At 31.1% G+C, this 22,660-nt stretch overlaps 1 protein-coding gene across 2 annotated transcripts; it reads left to right on the forward strand.

Annotated features, from left to right (window-relative positions):
- Positions 1-908: 908 nt before the first annotated feature.
- LOC143079707 (uncharacterized) lies at positions 909-17,597 on the forward strand. 2 transcript variants are annotated; one of them, XM_076255221.1, is made up of 5 exons: positions 909-1,288; positions 6,316-6,439; positions 12,122-13,345; positions 14,027-14,143; positions 17,062-17,597. In XM_076255221.1, the coding sequence occupies exons 1-5, from the start codon at positions 953-955 to the stop codon at positions 17,175-17,177; spliced, it is 1,917 nt and encodes a 638-aa protein (XP_076111336.1). In that variant the 5' UTR covers positions 909-952; the 3' UTR covers positions 17,178-17,597. The 2 variants fall into 2 exon arrangements, with proteins under 2 accessions (XP_076111336.1, XP_076111337.1); XM_076255222.1 differs by lacking the exon at positions 909-1,288 and adding an exon at positions 6,181-6,201.
- Positions 17,598-22,660: the final 5,063 nt, after the last annotated feature.

Consider the following 22,660-nt stretch of genomic DNA (forward strand, 5'->3'; position numbering starts at 1 on the left):
CGTTTGTTGGTACGAATGTATATATGTTGTATACGCTAAAGGTCATTTCCATGCATCCGACAAACAGACGCATTTGAAATTACTCATTATATTTCAAGGACTGTAGACTGATCACTTTTTTAATTTTGAATAAAATAAACAATTCTAAACTGCCGTTTTCATTCCAAAATCTGAGAATGAAATTAAAATCATAGACCAAGGCAACAAAGGATAATTAGGAGCTGTTGCTGCTATTGACCTGAATAAGGATTATTTTTCATTATGATCTTCTTGAAATACACATATTTGAGATGATGATAATACGAATAAAAAGACCATGAAATTATTCACGAACTGTAGTTTGAAAACTAGTTTAAGGCGGGTTAATAACATTTATACTCTTGGAGCACTAAAAGTCAAGTCATTATGTACCATTTAATCAGAATTAATCATCATCCTCTGCAGAAATGAATCTTCTTTATTCCCAACTGCATATACATGTATTGCATACATACACAGTATTATACATATGTCTCTGATGGATGCCACTGTACCCTCGCAGCTTTCGAGGGGTTCTTCGGATATCGGAGGCATTTATACATACATATCAAAAGATTTGAGAAGTGTTTCTCGATTTTTTTTAAAGATGAATTTATGAAGAACCTTGTGCCATCTCATACTTTCGATTAGACCTGCTGAGTTATTTATTTTCAATACATTGCAAGTCGGGTAATTTATATTCAAACTACCACAAAACAAACTATTTATTTTTTTGATTATCAAGGCTGAGTTATTTATCTTTAATTGTTCATTTTAGATTTATATGCCGAAATACGGACATTATAGTCTCATGATTGGAAATTAAAAAAAAAAAATGACCTTATCTTTTTAGGGGAAGATAATCGCGTGTGTACTCTGTACTGTACGTCTTTTGCGACAATCATTTTTTGAGTTTACGTCAGCGTGCCTGAAAATGTCGTCACATCCAGGGTGTCGGAGGTTTTCTAAAAGAGGAGGGAAATTTACACGGCATCAGTTAGAAATTGTTAGAAACTATTTACAAACAAAGGAAAATCCAGATAGACACTCGTTGTTAAATGCCAATTTTGGATGGGACAGTAGTTCGGATGGCCAGTTAGTGCGATTCAAGACGGCATGTAAACGTCTCTCAATGAACAACGAGAATATGCTTATACACATTACCGGAAAAAATGTCATTCCCGTAGAAGAATTCATTTCAACAATACAAAGAGCCCATAAAGGAGAGAAAGAGGATGAACATTTGCATTTTTCGGAAACACTTAAAAGGGTATAAATTTTATATAATGACGTCTTTGAACTTTCAGTTTGTCTTTGAAGGCTATTTTATTTTTTATTTTCCTGCGACAAATGGGGGTCACTATTAAATACCCACAGCAGACGGCATGTTAACTAAACTACATTTTGTACAGATAATCATGCCATTTGCTGAGCCTGAGTGTAATTTTCTATTTCGATGAAAAAATACTCTTTTCATTTAATATTAAAGACAAGTTATTAGCCCAACTTCAAGAAAGGAATCCTACATCTGTCTTGCAGCTTATACATGTATCACCCTTAATTACAGCAAAGTCATGAAAATAACATGAGTGTCACTGTGTATTAATTGTCTGTAGGGATAGAATCTACAGACAATACACACTCAAGTAATCTTGCTGTATGTAGGACAGATGTACATGTAGGGTTGCTTTTGAAGTTTACTTTCAAAGAGCTGATTTTTTTTTTATTTTCCCCAAAACAAATCCACTTCTAGCTGAAAGTGTGTTTTTTTAATATAAAGCATACAATAGAGGCCTTTCAAGCTAAAGAATGTCTTTTTCTGAGATTTCAGTCTCATTGAAATCAGTATAAAGTAGTTTTTGAGTAATTATAGTACTAGTATTTTCAAATTTATAACCAATCAAGTCAGTCTCTTTAGCCAAAATGTAGTGAAAATGGGTAGCCAAATGTTGAGAAAATGGGTGAGGGGTATAAGAAATGATTTTACCAGAAACATGTAATCCCATATCAATTTTTTCTTTTCAGATTTCTTTGATTTATGTATTTTCAATCTTTGAAAACCAAAGAAGCTGAAAGAATATATGCTGTTTGTTCTAAAAAAAAAATTAAAAATTACAAAATTGACAGCATGGGAAACTTGACATGAAAAAGCAACAAAATTTTAGATAACTTTCTTATATTAACATCTACAGTGACCTACCCCTAGTTTTTTTCTCAGTTAAATTTGTTCAGATAGGTCCCTGTTATCTTAAGTGAAATTATGAACAAAAGTTTAATTGTGCAACTGTAATATTTGGCATGATAATAGCCCAAAAATGGCTAAAAAGTGATGAAAATGGGAAAATCAACAAAATTGGGTACTTTCAAATGGCCGTAGCAAATAAACAAGTGCACCACCATCTGATTTTTTCTTCACCAATTATATTTTAAGACTTATTATAAACACAGGAACTTGTTTCTATCCATGGGAAGGTCGACTATCCATACATATTTGTATATATATATATATATGTATATTGGTAAAAAAAAAAAAAATAATGTGCAATACATGTGTACATAGATTTACTGATAATGGAAAGGTCTTTCAAGTCGCCCATTTTCTGAGTGTTCTAAAATTTGCTTAGTATGTTACAATTCCCCAAAGTATGCTTATTTTTTTCACACACAAGTTATCGAGCACACCAGTCTGCTCTTTTCTTCTGTTTATTTCATAGAGAACTTGTTTTTTAGTGAATACAAACATTTAAAAAAAAGTCTCACAGTGTATATATGCGTAGGTTAAAAAATTAAAGATGATTTTTTTATAATCATGATAATGTAGGTACATGACATGAATCTTTCTACTAATTTGTATATAATTTTAAGAAAGGCTTGTTTAGAGTTTTTTACCAGTATTTGCAGTCTTGAACTTCTTGATCTATTCTCATTCAATGTTAGGGACGACATCAAAAGTTCAATGAAGGATAAAAAACTTAATTCACATACCGGTAGTTTTTTCACTGACCCCCCCACCCCCCTCTAAACTTAATTTGGGAAAAATTGATTGACCCATATGGATATATGTAAAAATCAATGACGGATAACCAAATCTTGCAGTAGTTCAACCCCCCCACCCCCAAACTATTTGAATTAAGTTTTTTATCTTACATTGATCTTTTGATGTCGTCCCTTAACATGCAGATAAGGTCTGATTAATTTGCTAAGTAACTTAATTTAAAAAGTGCCAATCTTTGCTGCATATCAATCGATTCCTTGGAATTTTTCCCTGACTTTCGCTTATCTAGCTGTTTATATATATACAAATAGATAGCATGTTCCAGAGAAGAATACAGACAGAAAAAAAATTAAAGTTGGTACTCCAGGAACACTTTAACCCAGTATTACTCCAAAGCAAGCATCTATATATAGATAGCCTGGTCCGAGACCACAATTATTTCGTAGTGCATTTCTTTTAGAACATTAATGAAAATAAAAAAAATCCGACCTGCGCTTTCTCAAAGAAACTTTTACAGTGTGTTGTACTACTTTTGGGACAAATTATATCAAAATTATAGAAAACTTCATCGGCTCCAACTCAAAATATGGACAATTTTATGTTTAGGGCGTCTTGAAATCTTTTGACAGCTTCCGAAGTGCTAATTTTAAACCTTTTTCAGCTGGACCAAATCACTACTTTCCTTTAAAATTCTGGACCCAATTTTTTTTTAGTGTAATTTCATCCCCCTACTTGCAATTTTAGGCATTAAACATGGAGAAATAAATTTTGAAGGGGTATAAAAATTAATGGCAAGTAACCCACTGTCAACACTAGGGACTATATTTGTGAACAATGAAAATCAAGAGACGACAATTGTGGTCTTGGACCTAATAGGATAGAAAGAGTTGACAAATCTTAAAAAAAACTTGGTATGACCAAAGCTTAATGAATTATAACACTGCTTACAAAGTTACATGACAAAAGAATGTATATGATAGACAATAAGATAAGTTCTATACTCATCTTTGCGTGTAAAATTTTGACGTTAAAATTGAAAAATTTCAACTATCAACATTTGGGGCTTTAAAAATTAAAATATTGCAAAAAAAAACTTTTTAAATGCCTTAATATATAACTTATCATGTACCTAAAGCAATAGAGTACTCACTTGATTTATCAGACTTCGCATAATTATTCAAAAGTCAAATTTATATGAGCCTGCGATTTAAAATTGAGGCTTTTCAATGAAGGGGGGCCTTACATGAAGATGTAATATTTTCCAGCAATTTTAAATTTGTGAAGCTTTTTGGTTATAAATAGTCCTTACATATGTATTGAAAGTACTTTAAATGGAAAGAAAAGTTACAAATAACATATCATATTAGTTTAAAAGGGTCTTAGGCCAAGTAAGACTGGGAAAAAATTAGGGTCAATTTAGCCTGTAATTCAGTGGTTGTCGTTTGTTTATGTGTTACATATTTGTTTTTCGTTCATTTATTTTTAAATAAATAAGGCCGTTAGTTTTCTCGTTTGAATTGTTTTACATTGTCTTATCGGGGCCTATTATAGCTTACTATGCGGTATGGGCTTTGCTCATTGTTGAAGGCCGTACGGTGACCTATAGTTGTTAATGTCTGTGTCATTTTGGTCTTTTGTGGATAGTTGTCTCATTGGCAATCATACAACATCTTCTTTTTTATATTAGGCCGTGCCACATATTAACATTAAAAAATGCATATTGAGGCTATAAGAAATAAAAATTTGTGTCTTTTTTTATCATTTCCATTCTCATGTGACATGATACAACAAATCTGAGCAAAAAAAGACTCTTGCAATTATCTTTTCTTACAAACAGTATGGTCTGATACAAAGATTTTTGCCTTTTTAGGGAAAAACTTGCACGCAATTTATTCTCAACAGGCTTATATTTAAACCACTTGCTATCCTACAGAAGAAAAGAAAGATATTATGTGAAATGGAACAGGTACAATAGACATTGTAAAGTGATTTTGATACAAATTTAGTGAGGTCTTTATTATGGACATCAAATTTGATGTACCAAGCTCCTCACATTTGACTTCATCCAAACAAGGCGTTAGACAAGGGTCATTTATACAACACATTTTGCACATTTTGTCTGAGATAATCTTCTTTTCTGTAGATTCAGAGTTCATTAATAAGTAAAAGAACTAGATAAAGGCATAGAAACACAAATATTGACACATGAAAACCTGTCAGATAGAAAGTCAGGATGCTATTTATGCATCAATATTGAAAAAGCTATAAAATGCCTATTTTGACCATAAAATGCCAAAATTGGTCATTTTTGCAGAAATTCTATAAAATAAAAGTTTAAATCCTTTAGTTTCATGCTATTTGATAAATTGACACCATCAAATCATTTAGGGAAGTTGCCAAAGTACAGATTCTATATTTACAGATTTCACCTCTTAGGTCCGAGACCACAATTATTTCGTAGTGCATTTCTTTTAGAACATAAATGAACATAAAAAAAATCCCACCTGCGCTTTCTCAAAGAAACATTTACAGTGTGTTGTACTACTTTTGGGACAAATTATATCAAAATTATAGAAAACTTCATCGGCTCCAACTCAAAATATGGACAATTTTATGTTTAGGGCGTCTTGAAATCTTTTGACAGCTTCCGAAGTGCTAATTTTAAACCTTTTTCAGCTGGACCAAATCACTACTTTCCTTTAAAATTCTGGACCCAATTTTTTTTACTGTGTAATTTCATCCCCCTACTTGCAATTTTAGGCATTAAACATGGAGAAATACATTTTGAAGGGGTATAAAAATTAATAGCAAGTAACCCACTGTCAACACTAGGGACTATATTTGTGAACAACGAAAATCAAGGGACGACAATTGTGGTCTCAGACCGCCTGCTGTACTTGTTGTTGGCTACTTAAGGAGAAAAATAATAATATTGAGTGGAAGTTTTTTTTTATTTCAATTTATTTTTATTTTTACAATTTACAGAATGTTTTTCCGTAAATAAATAATTGATAGTGTCTTTGCTAATATGGGACAAACATTTAGAAGATGAAGTGTTTTCAGTGTTTACAGGGGAGGTAATAATTTGTCACTAGATTTCACTCTGTGCACACCATGATTATTCATATTCTCAAAAGGCTGATGCCAATAAATGGGCATGTTTATTATCTCATTGAAATCAGCTGAAGGTAATACAATTACAACAAATATCCAACCTAGAGTATTTAGTTCCTGTGTAGAAAGTTAAAAACCTCCACCCTCTATAACAATAAACATTTAACAGATAGTTATTTATTTTTCAGCTATCAGAAAACTACACTATTGGTCGGAGAACTTATGGCATGAGCAAGAAACTTATAGAAGCTGTTGTTAAATCATGTAACTCTGGACTATGTTGGAAAGAAAAGAAAAATAAAAGGAAAAGAGGTGAACGAAAGTTATAGAAAGGATAAAGCTGCAAATTGATTGTTAGAATCACATATTCTGTGTTTTATAAAATTAGGATGAGTTTGTAAATTTGATATCACTATATAGCTTATAGGCATTTTCAGAGTTCGCAAAATCTTTTTTCCCCTGGTGGTCCTTGAAAACAATCTGCTGGTCCTCACTACTAATACTATTGAAAAATACTAAAATTGTGTCAGTCCTATGCTAAATTTTGGTGGTAAAATCCTGAAGACCGCCACTTTTCACGAACTCTGCATTTTCCAGGGCCATAGCTAGGTATCCAATAAACTGTAGGCACACTTTACAGCAGGGAATCATGATTGCTTAAGGTGGAAAAAAGTTTACAGAATTTTTAGGTGCAAAATTTTGTGTACTACAAACATTAGATTTTTATCAGGATAATATACATGAAGAAAAGTAGAAAAATTATAAATAGTTTTACAATAACGTCTGACTGATGAATTAATGCAGTACCATTGGATATAAAAATTCAAGAAATTCATATTTTCTTATACCCTTGACTGTAAAATCCCTATAGCTATCTGCAGAGAAATATGAATAATTGTGGTCCTTTGTACTCGTTACACAAAGATTTGAGAGTAAAAGAGGTTACTGAAAACTGGTTTATTAATTGATTGATTGCTAAATGTCCAGTGGCAAACAGTTCATGCATGATCAGGACAAAAACAAAGGAGTAGGTCCAATAAGACTCCCTTTTTGGCCCCAAAATATAGCAGTTTTATAAAATTGTTAAAATGTAAACTTTTAGCTATTTATTGGAAAGTAGAATGCTTCTTCTACATAAATATAGGCTGTTTTTGACAATACAATGCACATGTATTGAGTACTAGCATCATCAAGTCATGCTAAATTACTGAATTCTTCACAATTTTAGCATTTTAGTTAAATTTTAGATGGTTTCCGTCTTAAATGAAAGTGGCCGCATTCGTGTTCATTCTTAATATTGAAATGTAAGTTGTATTTGATGATAAAACATAACATGTATAAAGGTTGAGGATGAACATGGATGCAGCCACTTTCATTTTTGACAAAAATCATCTAAAAAGTTACCTTTTTGGCATATTTGATAGATTTTTTCAATTTAAGCTTGAATTAGAGCGTTTTTAATGACTCAATCAGTTAAAATCTTTCACATAAACTAATTGAATGAACTGAAATAGACACTTAAGTGTTTAAAAAGTGCATACCTGCCAACTGTCACTATTTGCGGGAGATTTCCCCCATGGAGGCTCCCAAATTGAAATTTTAAAAGATCAATTTTGTCCACAATTTAAACAAAACAATTAATTTTACAATGACATTTGGCTTTTAAAAGTATGAAGAAGCCAAAAAACAACATTAAAATGTATTTCCAGGCCCCCTAGAAGGTTTTTAGGACTATGACAGCCATCTTGCACGCAAAACCCCCATGAGCATTTTGAAAAGTTGGCAGGTATGAAAGTGTCTGAAATCTTTCATCAAATGAACTTGAAATTTGAGGCCAAAATTGGCCCTTGCCGGACCTACTCCTTTGCAATAGGTACATATAATTTCTATAATAGGGATTGTTCTAAAGGTCTGGAAATTTAGAAAATGCCTTTGAAAAATGAGGGCTTGTTGGATAGGGAAAGACAATTTGTAAATTTTCAGTAATTTGTTTGAAATATTTCATTCAACAATTTTTATATTGGTAATTTAATCTTCAAGCCTACAAACTTGTGCAAAGAATTTAAGTTATGGGTGTATGATACAGACAATAGAACAGACAAAAGTTTAAATATCTTGACCAAGAAGAGATGACTCTGTGGAAAACTTTCATTTGGTTCGTAATAACTAGAAAACTAAATCTGACATTTTTGGATGTTTTGAGCATTGATATTTGGAAGCATCAGTCATGTTTTTCATCATTCTTTAGAAAGTTTGCACGTTTCCCAAAGGCTTTAAGCTTTGCTTTTACACTAAAACTATTTTCCATTTTGGTAAAAAAAAAATGCCTGTAGTACCACTTTTCTACCTTGAATTGAACATTTCTCCACTTTTTTTCAGCAAGTCATATGACTTTTTGAAAAATACCATGTGACTAAGGAAAATTTTATTTTCTTTAAATCATATTTTCTGGGAACTTCAATCATTTATCTCTCAGATGACTATGAGTCTAAGTTGGCCTTTGTATGAGCTTTTGTTATAATCACTGTACAATTGATTGAAATTGGACAGTGTTTATTTTTGGGTACTTAGAAAACTTAAAAACTCTTTGAATGTTAAAGGGTTAAGGGTTAGGTCAGACTTATGGATATGATTCTTAGTGCATATATGATGAGTCAAACCTTTTCCAAAAGAATTTTATAGTTTGATCTTATGCTGTGCTGTCACACCACTGTCCAAGGGGGAAAGGGTGAGTGCTCTCATTCAGAGTGTTATCACAAATTTCATATAGCTCATTCATAAACAGGGAATTATGAAATACCATCTTGTTACTAGAAATTACTTATAACATCTTATGACATAGGATTCTGATGCTACAACACCCTGCAATCCCTATTTAACCTGCCACATTCTGTTTGTGCCTATCCCAAGTCAGGAGCTTTTAAATTGCTGTCATCATATTTGTTTGCATATCAGGGATGGGGTAATTAAAAATGTAATGGTAATTAAGTGTAATGCATTACAATTTTCCATGTAATTGAATGTAATGTGTAATTGAGCATTTTTTTAATTACTTGTAATGGTAATTTAATTAATTACATTGAAAAAAGCATGTAATGCTCAATTACTTTTGAATTACATTTCAATTACATGTACTTTTATGGTGTTAATGATAAGGATTTATGTTTAATAATATAAATTGTAAAATTATATTTATTTTTCAAATATTGATATCACATACTTTCTGTAATTTATTCTAAAGTTTTTATATTACTTATTTGACCAACAGATTTTTTTCTGAATAGTCTTAATACATATGTTTTAAAGAAAGATCTTTAACTAAATAGATTGAAAAGTAATAAATCACCATGTTAAACAAAAACAAAAAAATGTCTGAAAAATCTTTATGAGAGTTCATTTTGAATTTAAATTTACTGCACACAATCATTTTGTCAAATTAGTATACACAAAAGGATTATAGAGATAAAAATTAACAGCTGTAAAAACAAACAGCAATTAATCAGATTAAAATGTCCATGGGGCAATGCCACTATTACATGTATTTTATCCAATTAGCAAAATATTGCTAAGAAATAGACATGATATACATTGTTTGTACTAAAAATTATTTTCAATGTTGTGACAAGCATACCTTTTAATAACTATTAAGTGATTTTTTTTTTTTTATTTATTTATAATTTCTTTATTCATGCCATGTTTGATTTAAATAACTTCACTTCTGAGATGTCAAAATACCCCTTAATGTATTGGCAAGTTAATAGGAACTAATTTCCTTCTCTATCAACACATCTACTGATTATGAAAGTATAATACCTCCATGTTCTAATCAAGCGATATATGCCACATTAGCTCCTATAGAAATACTTTTGAGAATGGCTGTCAAAGTGTACAGACCAGAGAGATGCAGACTAAATGACAAAACATTGAAATTACTCATGATTATCAAATGCAACGCTTAAACTATGTTTACACGAGTATTTTACACATACATTATACATACATGTATAATATTGGTTAACAAATATTATGATGAAATGTAATGTGTAATTTAATTAATTACTTTAGTAAAGTAATTGTAATTTAATTAATTACATTTCAAAAACTGTGTAATGTGTAATTAGTGTAATTGACCATTTTTACAATGTAATGTGTAATTTAATTAATTACATTCCAATGTAATTGACCCCAAGTCTGTTGCATATATTGTTTTAATCATAGCGGTCAATCTGACTCTTAATTTTATCTTTAGTTGTTTACATTTTGTCATTCTAGTGTCTTTTAAACTGCGCCGAATAGTATGAGTTTTGCTCATTGTTGAAGATCTAATGTTGAACTATTGTTGGTTACATTCATAACCTTTGGTCTTCTGTGGAAAGTTGTGTTATTGACAATCAAACCACATCTCCTTTTTAGCTCACCTGACCTGAAAGGTCAAGTGAGCTTTTCTCTCACTTGGCGTCCGGCGTCCTGCGTCCGTTGTCTGTAAACTTTTACAAAAATCTTCTCCTCTGAAACTACTGGGCCAAATTTAACCAAACTTAGCCACAATCATCCTTGGGGTATCTAGTTTAAAAAATGTGTCCGATGACCTGGCCATCAAACCAAGATGGCCGCCATGGCTAAAAATAGAACACAGGGGTAAAATGTATATTTTGGCTTATATCTTTAAAACCAAAGCATTTAGAGCAAATCTGACATGGGGGTAAAATTGTTGATCAGGTCAAGATCTATCTGTGTTGAAATTTTCAGAGGAATCGGACAACCTGTTGTTGGGTTGCTGCCCCTGAATTGGTAATTTTAAGGAAATTTTGCAGTTTTTGGTTATTATCTTGAATACTATTATAGATGGAGATAAACTGTAAACAGCAATAATGTTCAGCAAAGTAAGATCTACAAATAAGTCAACATGACCAAAATTGCCAGAGAACCCCTTAAGGAGTTATTGTCCTTTATAGTCAATATTGAACAACTTTTCGTCATTTTTGTAACTTGTACAAAAATCTTCTTTTCTAAAACTATGGGCCAAATTTAACCAAACTTGGCCACACTCATTACTAGGGTATCTATTTAAAAAAAAGTGTCTAATGACCCTGCCTACCAACCAAGATGGCAGACATCAGTAAATACAGTAACAGTAACTCTAGTTTTATATGATTTCATGTCCCACTTTACATTTTTATCCCCCACCTACAATAGTAGAGGGGCATTATGTTTTCTGGTCTGTGTGCCGTCAGTCTGTTTGTTCTTCCACTTGTCTGTCTGTGCTTCATTTTGTACGTCTATCCCGATTCAGGTTAAAGTTTTTGGTCAAGGTAGTTTTTGATGAAGCTGAAGTCCAATCAACTTGAAACTTAGTACACTTGTTGCTTATGATATGATCTTTCTAATTTTAAAGCCAAATTATACTTTTGACCCCAATTTCACAGTCCACTGAACATAGAAAATGAAAGTGGGAGTTTCAGGTTAAAGTTTTTGAAGAAGTGGAAGTCCAATCAACTTGAAACTTAGTACACATGTCCCTATGGTATGATCTTTCTAATTTTAATGCCAAATTAGATTTTTTATCCAATTTCACGGTCCATTGAACATGGAAAATATGGTGCGAGTGGGGCATCCGTGTACTTTGGACACATTCGTGTTAATATATATAAGGAATGAATGTAATATTGTTTCTGTCTATGAAGAATTAACATGAAAATGTGATGCATTCTGAATAACCTGTGTAGTTTGATATTTAAAGGTGTGCTTCCCATTTTTTAGGTTAATTTGAACAGACGGAAAAAAAATTAGTCAGTACTTATAATTTAGTTCTAAATTCAATTTTTAAGGAGACCTTGATGTGTCAGCCAATCAGGAGAGGTGCTACATCCAATGTTTAATTATAAGAATATGTTTAACTGCATGTATATTCAAGAATAATATAAGGGTTTAATATTTATATTGAATATTTAAATGCCAGACTTATAGATTTTATTATTTTTTATTTTTTTGAAGAATATGAAGATACAGTAAAAAGATTTACAAGAAAATGTTTGGCAATGGGAGAACCAACAGTGGTTAGTGGTCAAATAAAAAATGAACAGGATGTTACCAAACAAATTCAAGGGGAAACAAATGGAAACATTCAAGCATATGAACCTTCCACTTCCAATACAGATATTAATGGCAAAGCTAAAAAGCAGGAAAAAAATAAAGTTAAACTGAAAAAGAAGAAAAAAATACCAGTAAACAAATTGCCATCTTTGGTGCAGTTGACACAAAAATCAACAACAGTCACAGCCTCCACTGCAACATCAAATAAATCAGAGATTATTTCAATAGGTCCATTTCCAGTGTCTGTACTTAAAAATGGAACAAATACTGGTCAGTACCAGTTAGGATTGCTGCTTCCAGTTGTAAGCCAACAGGGAACCTTGTCACAGAACACAACAACAACTGGCCAGACAGGCAACACAAAATCATTGTGTATACCAGTAGTGAATGTTTCATCAGCACCAGGAGTTAGTGGTATTACTGGGAAGGTTGCCTCTAAAGTTAATGTAACTGGGAACATTACAAAGACTATTAACTTATCACAAATGCAATTTTCAACTCTTTTGCAAAGTATGGCAAAAAATAGTCAAACTGATATGAATAAAGTTTCAATTTCATCAAAATTGAATGATGAAACTACACATCAACCAAACATGGGGATAAATGTACCTTTAGAGAAAGGCCATTCCTCCTTGAAACTAACATTTAAACAGAAACTACAAGTTCAGTCAAAGGAAATATCTCACTCACCTTCAAAAGACGAGCCACCTCAGAAAAAAACTAAAATTGTAAGAATAAGTACAGAAGGGAAAGTAAATACATGTACTGACAAACAAACATCAAATGAGGAAAACATGAACAAAAGTGAAAATGATGATGTTATTATCGTAGATGATAAGAAAACAGATGAAAATAATAACCTTAATGACAACAATTCTCAAAGTCAAAGTATAGAATTAGATGAAGACTGGTCGGATGACAGTTTCCAAGCTTTGGAGTATGTAAAGAATAGTGGAATGTACAAAAGTTGTCTGAAAGCTTTATGTAGTTTGGGAACAGAAGACTTCGAAACTGTCATGGATCGAATGGATGCTAATATTTTTAGTGAGGGACAAAATCCATTTGTTCCATCTTATTATCCAGTCACAGACCCTCCTTACTCACATATCTGGTACTTCTATCGTGGTATGTAGTCAAATACAAACTTATAACCACATCAAAGTATCATATTTTACATGAATTTTAAGAAAATAGACCAAAAACTGACAAAAAAGACTCATTTTTTGCAGAGTTATCTCCCTTTCCAATGTAAATTTCAATAAGAAGTTAAAAATGCAAAGTTTTCCTCAAGTTAGATTTTATGGGACTTTTTCTGTGTATATTTGGTGCTTAATGCTATAGATAAGAAGTAACACATTTTCTTTTGCAATTAATTTGAGGTTCAAACTTAGTTGGACTGGACTAGGGCTTTCAAATCCATTTATTTGAACTTTTCACCTAATCAAAATCAATGTTGTTGTTTTTTTGTTTTTTATTCTTAGATAGCCTGTTGCAGGACAAAGTTTCTACCCATAATCTAACATAAGTTTTGAATTTTTCCACTTAATTCTGATCAATTTCACTTGCAGAAACCTTCTAATTAGATTTACAGTGGGTAAAAAGAAAAATATATTTTTAGTCATTTTCTAAATTTAGGCATTTGTGTTCAATCTTTTCTAAAATGCCTAAGATTCAAGGATTTTATGTAAAGAGTAAAATTTCAACATTTTCCATGTATTTAATGAATTGTTTTTAAATTCAGTCATTTTACAAAATGCCTGTATAATATATTTATTTAAACTATGTTGTATTAATATATATTTTCAGAGATATGTCAAGAGAAGAATATTTTCAGTAGAATGATAATAGTTATGAAGGACATAAGAATTGATATGATGAGGAGTCTGATGCAAGAGTTACTTGCCCATGATAGATTAAAGAGAAGTAATAAACTATTTTCAAAATAAACATGTTATTATAAAAATAATACAAATACAAAAAACGTAATTAATATTTTATGACTGTATTTTAGCTATTATGTCAAAAATTGACAAAGCTGTGGCAAAAAAAGGAACAAAGAAAACAATGGAACACAGAACACAGCAAAGAAAACTAAAGACAGCAACCGGCGTTTTGCATTTGCGCCGATCTGCATTTCATTTGTGCCAATTTTTCTTTCATTTTCACTGATTTTTTTACAGGTAAATTACAGGTGAATGTTATTTTTCATTTATCATTATTGACCTCTTCCGTTGGCCAGATGTACAATTGATATGAATCATAATTCATAATATATTTATGACTGTTGCTCACTATAAGAAGATGGGAGTAGGATGTCAAGCAGGATAAGTCAATTTAACTTTAAAATCAAGAAGTAAAAACCGAAGATAAAAACACTCTGATTATACTCTGTTTATACTAAAATGACGAATTAAAAATCTATTTACAACATTAAAATCCATAAAAACCGAATACATTAAAATCATAAATCTGTTCTGTCCGAGTATTTATAGGCAACACAACTTCCATATTCCTTTCTTGTGATTTTGTCTCTTCTATACTTGTCGTAATTGTCATTAATAAAGTCCATCTTTTCTTTCTCTGGTTTACTTACTGATGCGGGCATTTCTAGAGTTCGCATTCAAACATACGTAACGGCCTAGATGTTCTTAACCTAAACTTAAGTGAACAACGTTTATAACCAAATTTTACCAGTATACCTTCAATGTATAGTTGTATAAGTATTTACTCGCCTGTCTTGAACTGTAATTAGGAGCATATATAAAATCGGCACAAAAGAAAAAATGAAATCGTCGCAAATGAAAGAATAACAATTTTAAAAATCGGCGCAAATATCATACACCCACATCAACATAAACCCCAACAAAAACTAGGGGGGATCTCAGGTGCCCTTGAAGGGTGAACAGATCCTGCTTCACATGTGGCATTATCACATTGTTTGTGTTGCTGATGTAGGTACAAACCCTGTGATAAGTCTTATTAGGAAGGTCACATTCAGGGTTAAGTAATTTTTTTTTTTCAAATCTGTTACTGACTAAAACCAGTTGTTGGCATGATACAGGTTACTGTTTAATTGTGGTCTGGAGTTGCACGTCAGTAGTCCTTTGTTAATTTATGTATCATTGTCATTTTGCTTAGGTTATTTTTGTTACCTATTTTGACATCAGACTCAGACTTCTTTTAAACTGAGTTTTACTGTGCATATTGCTGTGTGTTTTTTTACTCTACATTGGATAGAGGTATAGGGGAGGGTTGAGATCTCACAATATGTGTTTGACCCAGCTGCATTTTTGCTCCTGTCTTAAGTCAGGAGCCTCTGGCCTTTGTAAGTCTTTTTTAATTTTAGTTCATTTATGTGTTTTGGGGTTTAGTATGACGTCCATGTTCACTTAACTAGTGTCTCATAAGTCGTTTTTGGCTGGCATCCTTTTACTAAATGCTAGGTTTTTATGACCTTTTTGTGTGTATATATATATAGATACTGTAATGGATGGTGACACATTTTTATTTAGAGGCCAGCTGAGGACCACCTCTCTTTTTGTCGAGCCTTCGACTTTAGTCGAAAAAGCGAGACTAAACGATCCTACATTCCGTCGTCGTCGGCGGCGTCCACAAATATTCACTCTGTGGTTAAAGTTTTTGAAATTTTAATAACTTTCTTAAACCATACTGGATTTCTACCAAACTTGGACAGAAGCTTGTTTATGATCATAAGATAGTATCCAGAAGTAAACTTTGTGAAAATAAAATTCCATTTTTTCCGTATTTTACTTATAAACGGACTTAGTTTTTCTGCGGGAAAACATTACATACACACTGTGGTTAAAGTTTTTAAAATTTAAATAACTTTCTTAAACTATCCTGGATTTCTACCAAACTTGGACAGAAGCTTATTTATGATCATAAGATAGTATCCAGAAGTAAATTTTTTGAAAATAAAATTCCATTTTTTCCGTATTTTACTTATAAATGCACTTAGTTTTTCTGGGGGAAAACATTACATCACTCTGTGGTTGTAGTTTTTAAAATTTTAATAACTTTCTTAACTATCCTTGGTTTATACCAAACTTGGACAGAAGCTTGTTTATGATCATAAGATAGTATCCAGAAGTAAATTTTGTAAAATGACAAATCCATTTTTTCCATAGTTTACTTTAAATGGACTTTTTTTTCTGCCAGGAAACAACACATTCACTCTGTGGTTAAATTTTTAAAAATTTTGATAACTTTCTTATACTATTTTTTATTTGTACCAAACTAAGACAGAAGCTTGTTTATGATCAAAAGCTAGTATCTAGAAGGAAATTTTGTTAATATTTTGAACCTGTGTATCTGTATTTTACTTATAAATGGACTTAGTTTTTCTTCCAGTTAACATTACATCAAGTCTGCAGTTAAAGTTTTTAAAACATTTATTAGATTCATAAACTATCCAGGATTTTTTACCAAACATGGACAGAAGCTTCCTACAATCCAAACATGGTATCAAGCGGAATATTTTTATTGATTTTTTCCCTCATTTTTGTTGATCCTGCAATTTACAGCAAAAGTAGGCGAGACACTGGGTTCCACGGAACCCTTACAAATTTTTTATACTAGGTGGGACATTTTGAAGACAATTATGTGCTAACTATAAAAAAATTATTTTGACAGAAACACCAATTTTGTTATTGACCAAAACAAGCAAACAGGACAATTCCCACAATACAAAATCTTTCAAAATATATGTAATTAGCTCCATCTTTAGCTACAAGTTTAAGAGCACACCAGCATTGAGTAATAGGCAGTAACAAAATGTGTTACAAATAAAAGTAATCACATAAGTCCTCTTTATTTTGTAGAAATAACATATATGGAGTCCTTGATAAAGAAGAACAAAGTCTACTTGGACATGTGTGCTTCTCAAACTTTCAAGAGGAATAGAAAGAAGAGAAAGAAAGATAAATTGACAACATGACAATAGAAAATCACTGTGTTTATTGACAGATCTAGTAAAAAATGTTGCTTCATGTTTGTGTAGTGATAAGTTATGCAAGAAGTCATGTGTTAGTCACTTTTGTTTAGACTTTATTGTATCTTTGACAATTTAAACCAGTATTATTAAACTGGTGTCTCATATGGAATAGTCAAAGACTGTAGATATTTGATAGGATTGTACTTTCCAGAGCAGTAGAACCAAGTGGCCTACTTGACAGCCTTGTGGTATCCATGTGTATTAATGAACCATTAAGGACACATATGTTTTTAAACTGGTCTAGAAAGATTTATCATTACCAATTCACTGAAGAAAAAAACATGACGGACTGTTGGGCCTTCAATTAGTTGTTTGTCAATTTGTCAGTTAATCATTTATAATAAATTCAAATATATAATCTTACAGACTTTTGTGAACATCTGATTTTTTTTGTTTTTTTTATGGATTTGTTACACTTTTTGATTTCAAATTAAAGGGGCAAAAAAAATAGCCTTATCATACTTTCTCTTTAAAGTTAATTTCCTGCCTGGCATACACATTCAAAGAAGGAAAAACCTTTTTAATGAAGATTTCATCAAGGAAAAACATGCGTATCAAACAGCAGTTTTAATATAAAGAATTGTGGGAGTTTTGTTTTATAATTGGCACGCCACATTTTACAGGTTTTCTGATATTTCCTTGGATACTATTGTTCTTTTTATTGTTTTTAAAACTTTACTTATGAGGACTAGTTATATGTGTCTCATACAAATGTTAAATTTTATTTCAATATTAAGCATCCCATGTTTTAGTATCATTTAAAACTCTTATAATGCATTTGTAGTCTTGAAAATTCAGTCTAAACAGTTTTACCAAGTAAGAGGTTGTCAATTAAATTCTGTAAAAAGCATAATAAAGGAATATAGTTCAGATCTAGCATATTTTTAAGTGTATTCTAAATTTTCAAAAGGTATCATTTTATATTAATGCTTTTAAATCTATAATGATATTTTTCTCTTGACTTGACAGAATTAAAAATTGAGACTTTAGTATGCTGTTTCCAACCTCTTCAACTATTAGTTAAAATGTTTGATAAGTTCAATTTAAGGGGAACCACTTTATGGAAAGTCAATGATATTTGGTATGCAGTTGTAATAGCACTAGAATGGAGATTATGTCGCACTGTCCCTTGATTGCTAATGAGACAACTATTCACCAAAGTTCAAATGCATTGGATGTAAGCAATTAGTATAGGCAAACAAAGAGAAAAGTAAAACCATACCATAAAGTAGGCTATAAAAAATGAAAAATATGAAACATTTCATATGTCATTGTTAAAGTTTTGATAATGTTCATGGATAAGATGTATAGAATGTTATGATCAATGCACTATATTTTGTTTATCATATACTTAGACTAAATAACATATAAATTTAACCGTATGATAATAGCATTAAATTGACGTAAATTCCATATTTTTCGAATTGGTGCTTAGCGGGCTGATATGAAAAGTTTATCACATGCTTCGATTGTTATCACATGCCTTTCCGTAACGTTATCACATGGCATTCCGGTAATACTCGGTTCATTCCGGAAAATACACCTCAATGCTACGATTTCAGTGAAAAACATTACAAAGTAGTGTACAAAACAATTATTTGAATACTGGAAAGTATATTGTTTAAAATAATAAAAAAATTAAAAAAAAAAAAAAAAAAAAAAAAACAATTATTTAATAAATGCATTTTTTAAGTTTTTCTGAAACATAATTTAGAAAGTTTCTTTAAAAAGTTGACTTTTCCAAACAATGATCATTATGTATATTGTTGAATTATTTTGTTGTTTATTCGTCCATATTAAAATGTGTTTTTTTTCTCTCTCTGTTGAGGCATATGATAGAAAGATTTCATATTGAATGTATCAAATTTTTGTCCCGACGGCCGTGAACTTTTTTACTCTTTAAACTTCGGGTACCACGTAAAAGGATCAATATATGAATTTGTTATTTTTCTCTACTGTTGAAGCATATGATAAAAAGATCATAACATGTCATTTTTCATATCACATGTATTATCAGCCCTCGGTCTATATCAGCCCTCGAGCCATGCGGCTCTTGGGCTGATATTGAACCTAGGGCTGATAATACATGCGATATGAAAAATGCCATATAATAATCTGATAATATCTCTTAAGCAGTGATAAAACTTGGAAGATTTAGATTTAAAGACAGTACCATAGGGTTTTCATTGCATTTAATCAACTATATAAAAAATCAGTTGAAAAGAGCTTAATTAACTCATCAGAATTATACAAAGCAGAAAAAAACAAGTAACAAAACAGAGAACAGAAGTGTCACAGTAGGTTTACATCCCCACAACAAGACACTGATGTACAGATCTGATTGTATTCTCAGTAACTAACAGATAGTTCAATAACAACTAATAAAAATATCATGTATCCAAGACTTAAATTTCAATCGGTACACATCCAACATCCAATGAATGTAGTGTAAAGACATCATTAACAATGGGAGATAAACAGGACAATATCAACACTTGTAGAACAGTGAATGTGGATATGTATAAACAAAATAATATTAATTTGGTTTTAATTTATTGATAAGAAAATCAAAATCTACACCAATAAAAACAATATCAACAGATATGGAAAGGCTGCATAAAATTTTTACTGAAAAAATACAGGGTAATATAATATTTAATATTTTTCATATTTTGCTTTTCGAAGTATGACTATTTTAAGGTAGATCATTGGTATGTGTAACCCAAAATAGAATTTTCTTATAATTGCCAAAAATAATAATTTTACTATGCTCTTTACAAAAATATAATAAAAAGGATGGGTCACCGTGCTATTTTTCAAGCTATGAGTTGTTGAAAATTGCCCAGAAATAGAAATCTTTGTGTTTTTTATATGTTTTAAGAAAATAGAAAGAAAAAATAGTGTCCTGCTACAAGAAAAAATGAAAAATTTCCTTATTAGTCAAATATAAATTCTTCACTAAAGGGTTAATCTCCCCTTAAATGGCTTAGTTGAAGAGAAAAATGAGGTTCTAAAACAAGAATGTTTGGTAATTGTTGAAATATTTTGGATAATGCAAAAATCAGCAAGTTTTCTTCATACATGTAACAGTCCAACCAATAAAATTGGACATCTGTCTACAAATTTGCAGATTTGGGAAAATAACTAGACTGATTGTGTACTGCGATAGTACAATCCAAGATGGCAGTATACCATGTATCTACCTTAACTAAAACCTTTGCATATTTTTCAGTCAAAATTTTACACAGCCTTTTTATATCTGTGTGGACATTTTATTTTGAAATATCAAAGTCTATATTTTAAGATATTATCACAAAGTTAACAAAAATGGGGAGAACAAAAAAGAATTTCAATATGTCTATAAATCTTAAGTTATAGGAAGGACACATACAATATTAAGCTCAATGTAGTATGATTTGACATTTAATCATTTTGCTTGTAACAGGCTTCTATGTATGTTTAAATGTAAATATAACTTCAAATTAAATTTTTTGAGTATCCACATGTTTTGGTACTGAAATAGTTGTTGGAAAGTTAAAAAAATATATATTAAGTTGGTACATTGAAGTATCAACTCACAAAGAAGTCTTCTTTATCTTCATACAAGTATTTACAAGTATTTACATTATCTACTCTGATTAGGCTCATTGATATTGGACAGACAGATCCTAGTGCAAACCAATGACATTGAAGTACTGTGTGGTCAGTTAGGATCAGTTGGTTTTAAGCAAACAACCCAATGACATTGTCTTCAACAATGTTCTCCTTGACCCAAATACTCATTTTACCTGCTGGAGAAGGCAAAGAATGACACAAAGTGGATTCTGTGTTGTGTTTGTCTATCTTTCAATTTTCAAAATTACGAAAGTAAAAACTTTTGCTAGAGGGAAACAGTAAATCTTCTTTAAAAATTGTTTACATCAAGTCACTTAAACCTATTCAATACTTTTCTAGATTGGTCATTTTGGCTTGACATATTGTATAGACACCATTTTGTTCATTAAGATTGAGAATGGACCTCTATGTGTTTCTTGGCTATTTGTGGTACATGTAAGTTGCTGCTCGTTCACAGATGTGTTCCCAACATCTCTTTTTAGTATGCCCTGCTGACTATAGAAGTTATGTTTTCCTTTGTTCATCAGTCTGTTAGTATGTCCATCAAGCCTGCATTAGGGTGAAGTTTGGTTTAAGGTCATATGGGAGTTTTCTACCATCTTGGATTATAAAATAGCAGCAGATGTGGGGTCTACATGTTTATTCAAGTCAGCAAAAACGAAAAATTATGTGGATTTTAATGTTTTTAGTATATAAAAAAACATCTTTAAAATCCAAAAAGGAAGAATACTTTTACTGGATTCCATTTTTTTAATTTTTCTATCTTTATATATATAAGCATTAACAGTGTTCTCCCCAGACACTTTATTTAGCATCCTGGAAAACAGGGAAATGTGAAATATCATCTTGTATAAATTTTTTATAACACAATCTATACCAAAACCAATTCAGTTAGCATCACATTCAAGAAATATAGGATCACATTATCATGACACTACATGGCATTAAGGAATGTTACTCAGACATTGAAATATTCATTAGGGAAAACAGGATTTTGTTCTATTTTATATCAAAGCAGGTAAATATGTACTTTTTCTTTTGACTTGATATTCTAAAAACATTTAAATAGCGCCAACATCTCATATCTTATAAACATCTTTTCTGAAACAACTAGGTCAAATTTAACCAAAGTAGGCCACAATCATCATTGAGGTATTTTGTTTGAAAAGTGTGTCCAATGACTCTGCCTGCACACCGATATGGCTACAAATAGAAGATAGGAGTAAAATATACAAGTTTTGTCTATTACCTTGAAAACTGCTTTAAGTTAAGATAGAACCAGATGCTCCACAGGGCGAAGCTTTATACTACTGCAAAGGTCGAACCCTGAACAGTTTGAGCTAGTATGGACACAACATTCAAGCTGGATACAACTCTGAATTTGGATTGTACTTAAATAGTTGACACAGCATAGGTTTCTGACACAGAATGAATGTGGTCTCATGAACTTAAAAAAAAATATTTGAATTCACTATGCTGTTGAATATTAATCCTCTCAAAAAACAAAAATATTTGAAGAAATTTTCTTTTTAATTTTTTGTCTGAAATGAGAAAAATTGAACAACCATTCTGGACAAAGAAAGATAACTCCAATTCAACATTTTATATTGGCAAATTTCCAATGAAGATCATTAAACTTAAGTTATTGGCAAATTTCCAATGGAATTTATTGATAATATAGTTTTTGGCAAATTTCCAATCTACATAATTTAAAAGCAGTGTAGGTGTGATATTCAAATGAGTTTCAATTATCAACCTTACACTGCTTTTTAATTATGTTTTGTACTTAAGTAATTGTCCATTAACCTGGA

This window comes from Mytilus galloprovincialis, chromosome 6 (genome assembly GCF_965363235.1).
Source record: "Mytilus galloprovincialis chromosome 6, xbMytGall1.hap1.1, whole genome shotgun sequence".
NCBI classification, from domain to species: domain Eukaryota; kingdom Metazoa; phylum Mollusca; class Bivalvia; order Mytilida; family Mytilidae; genus Mytilus; species Mytilus galloprovincialis.

Coding starts and splice junctions, on each gene's coding strand:
- LOC143079707 (XM_076255221.1), top strand. CDS start 953: ATGTCGTCACATCCAGGGTGTCGGAGGTTTTCTAAAAGAGGAGGGAAA. Junction 6,440..12,121: donor GAAAAATAAAAGGAAAAGAG/GTGAACGAAAGT, acceptor ATTTTTTTGAAG/AATATGAAGATACAGTAAAA. Junction 13,346..14,026: donor TATCTGGTACTTCTATCGTG/GTATGTAGTCAA, acceptor ATATATTTTCAG/AGATATGTCAAGAGAAGAAT.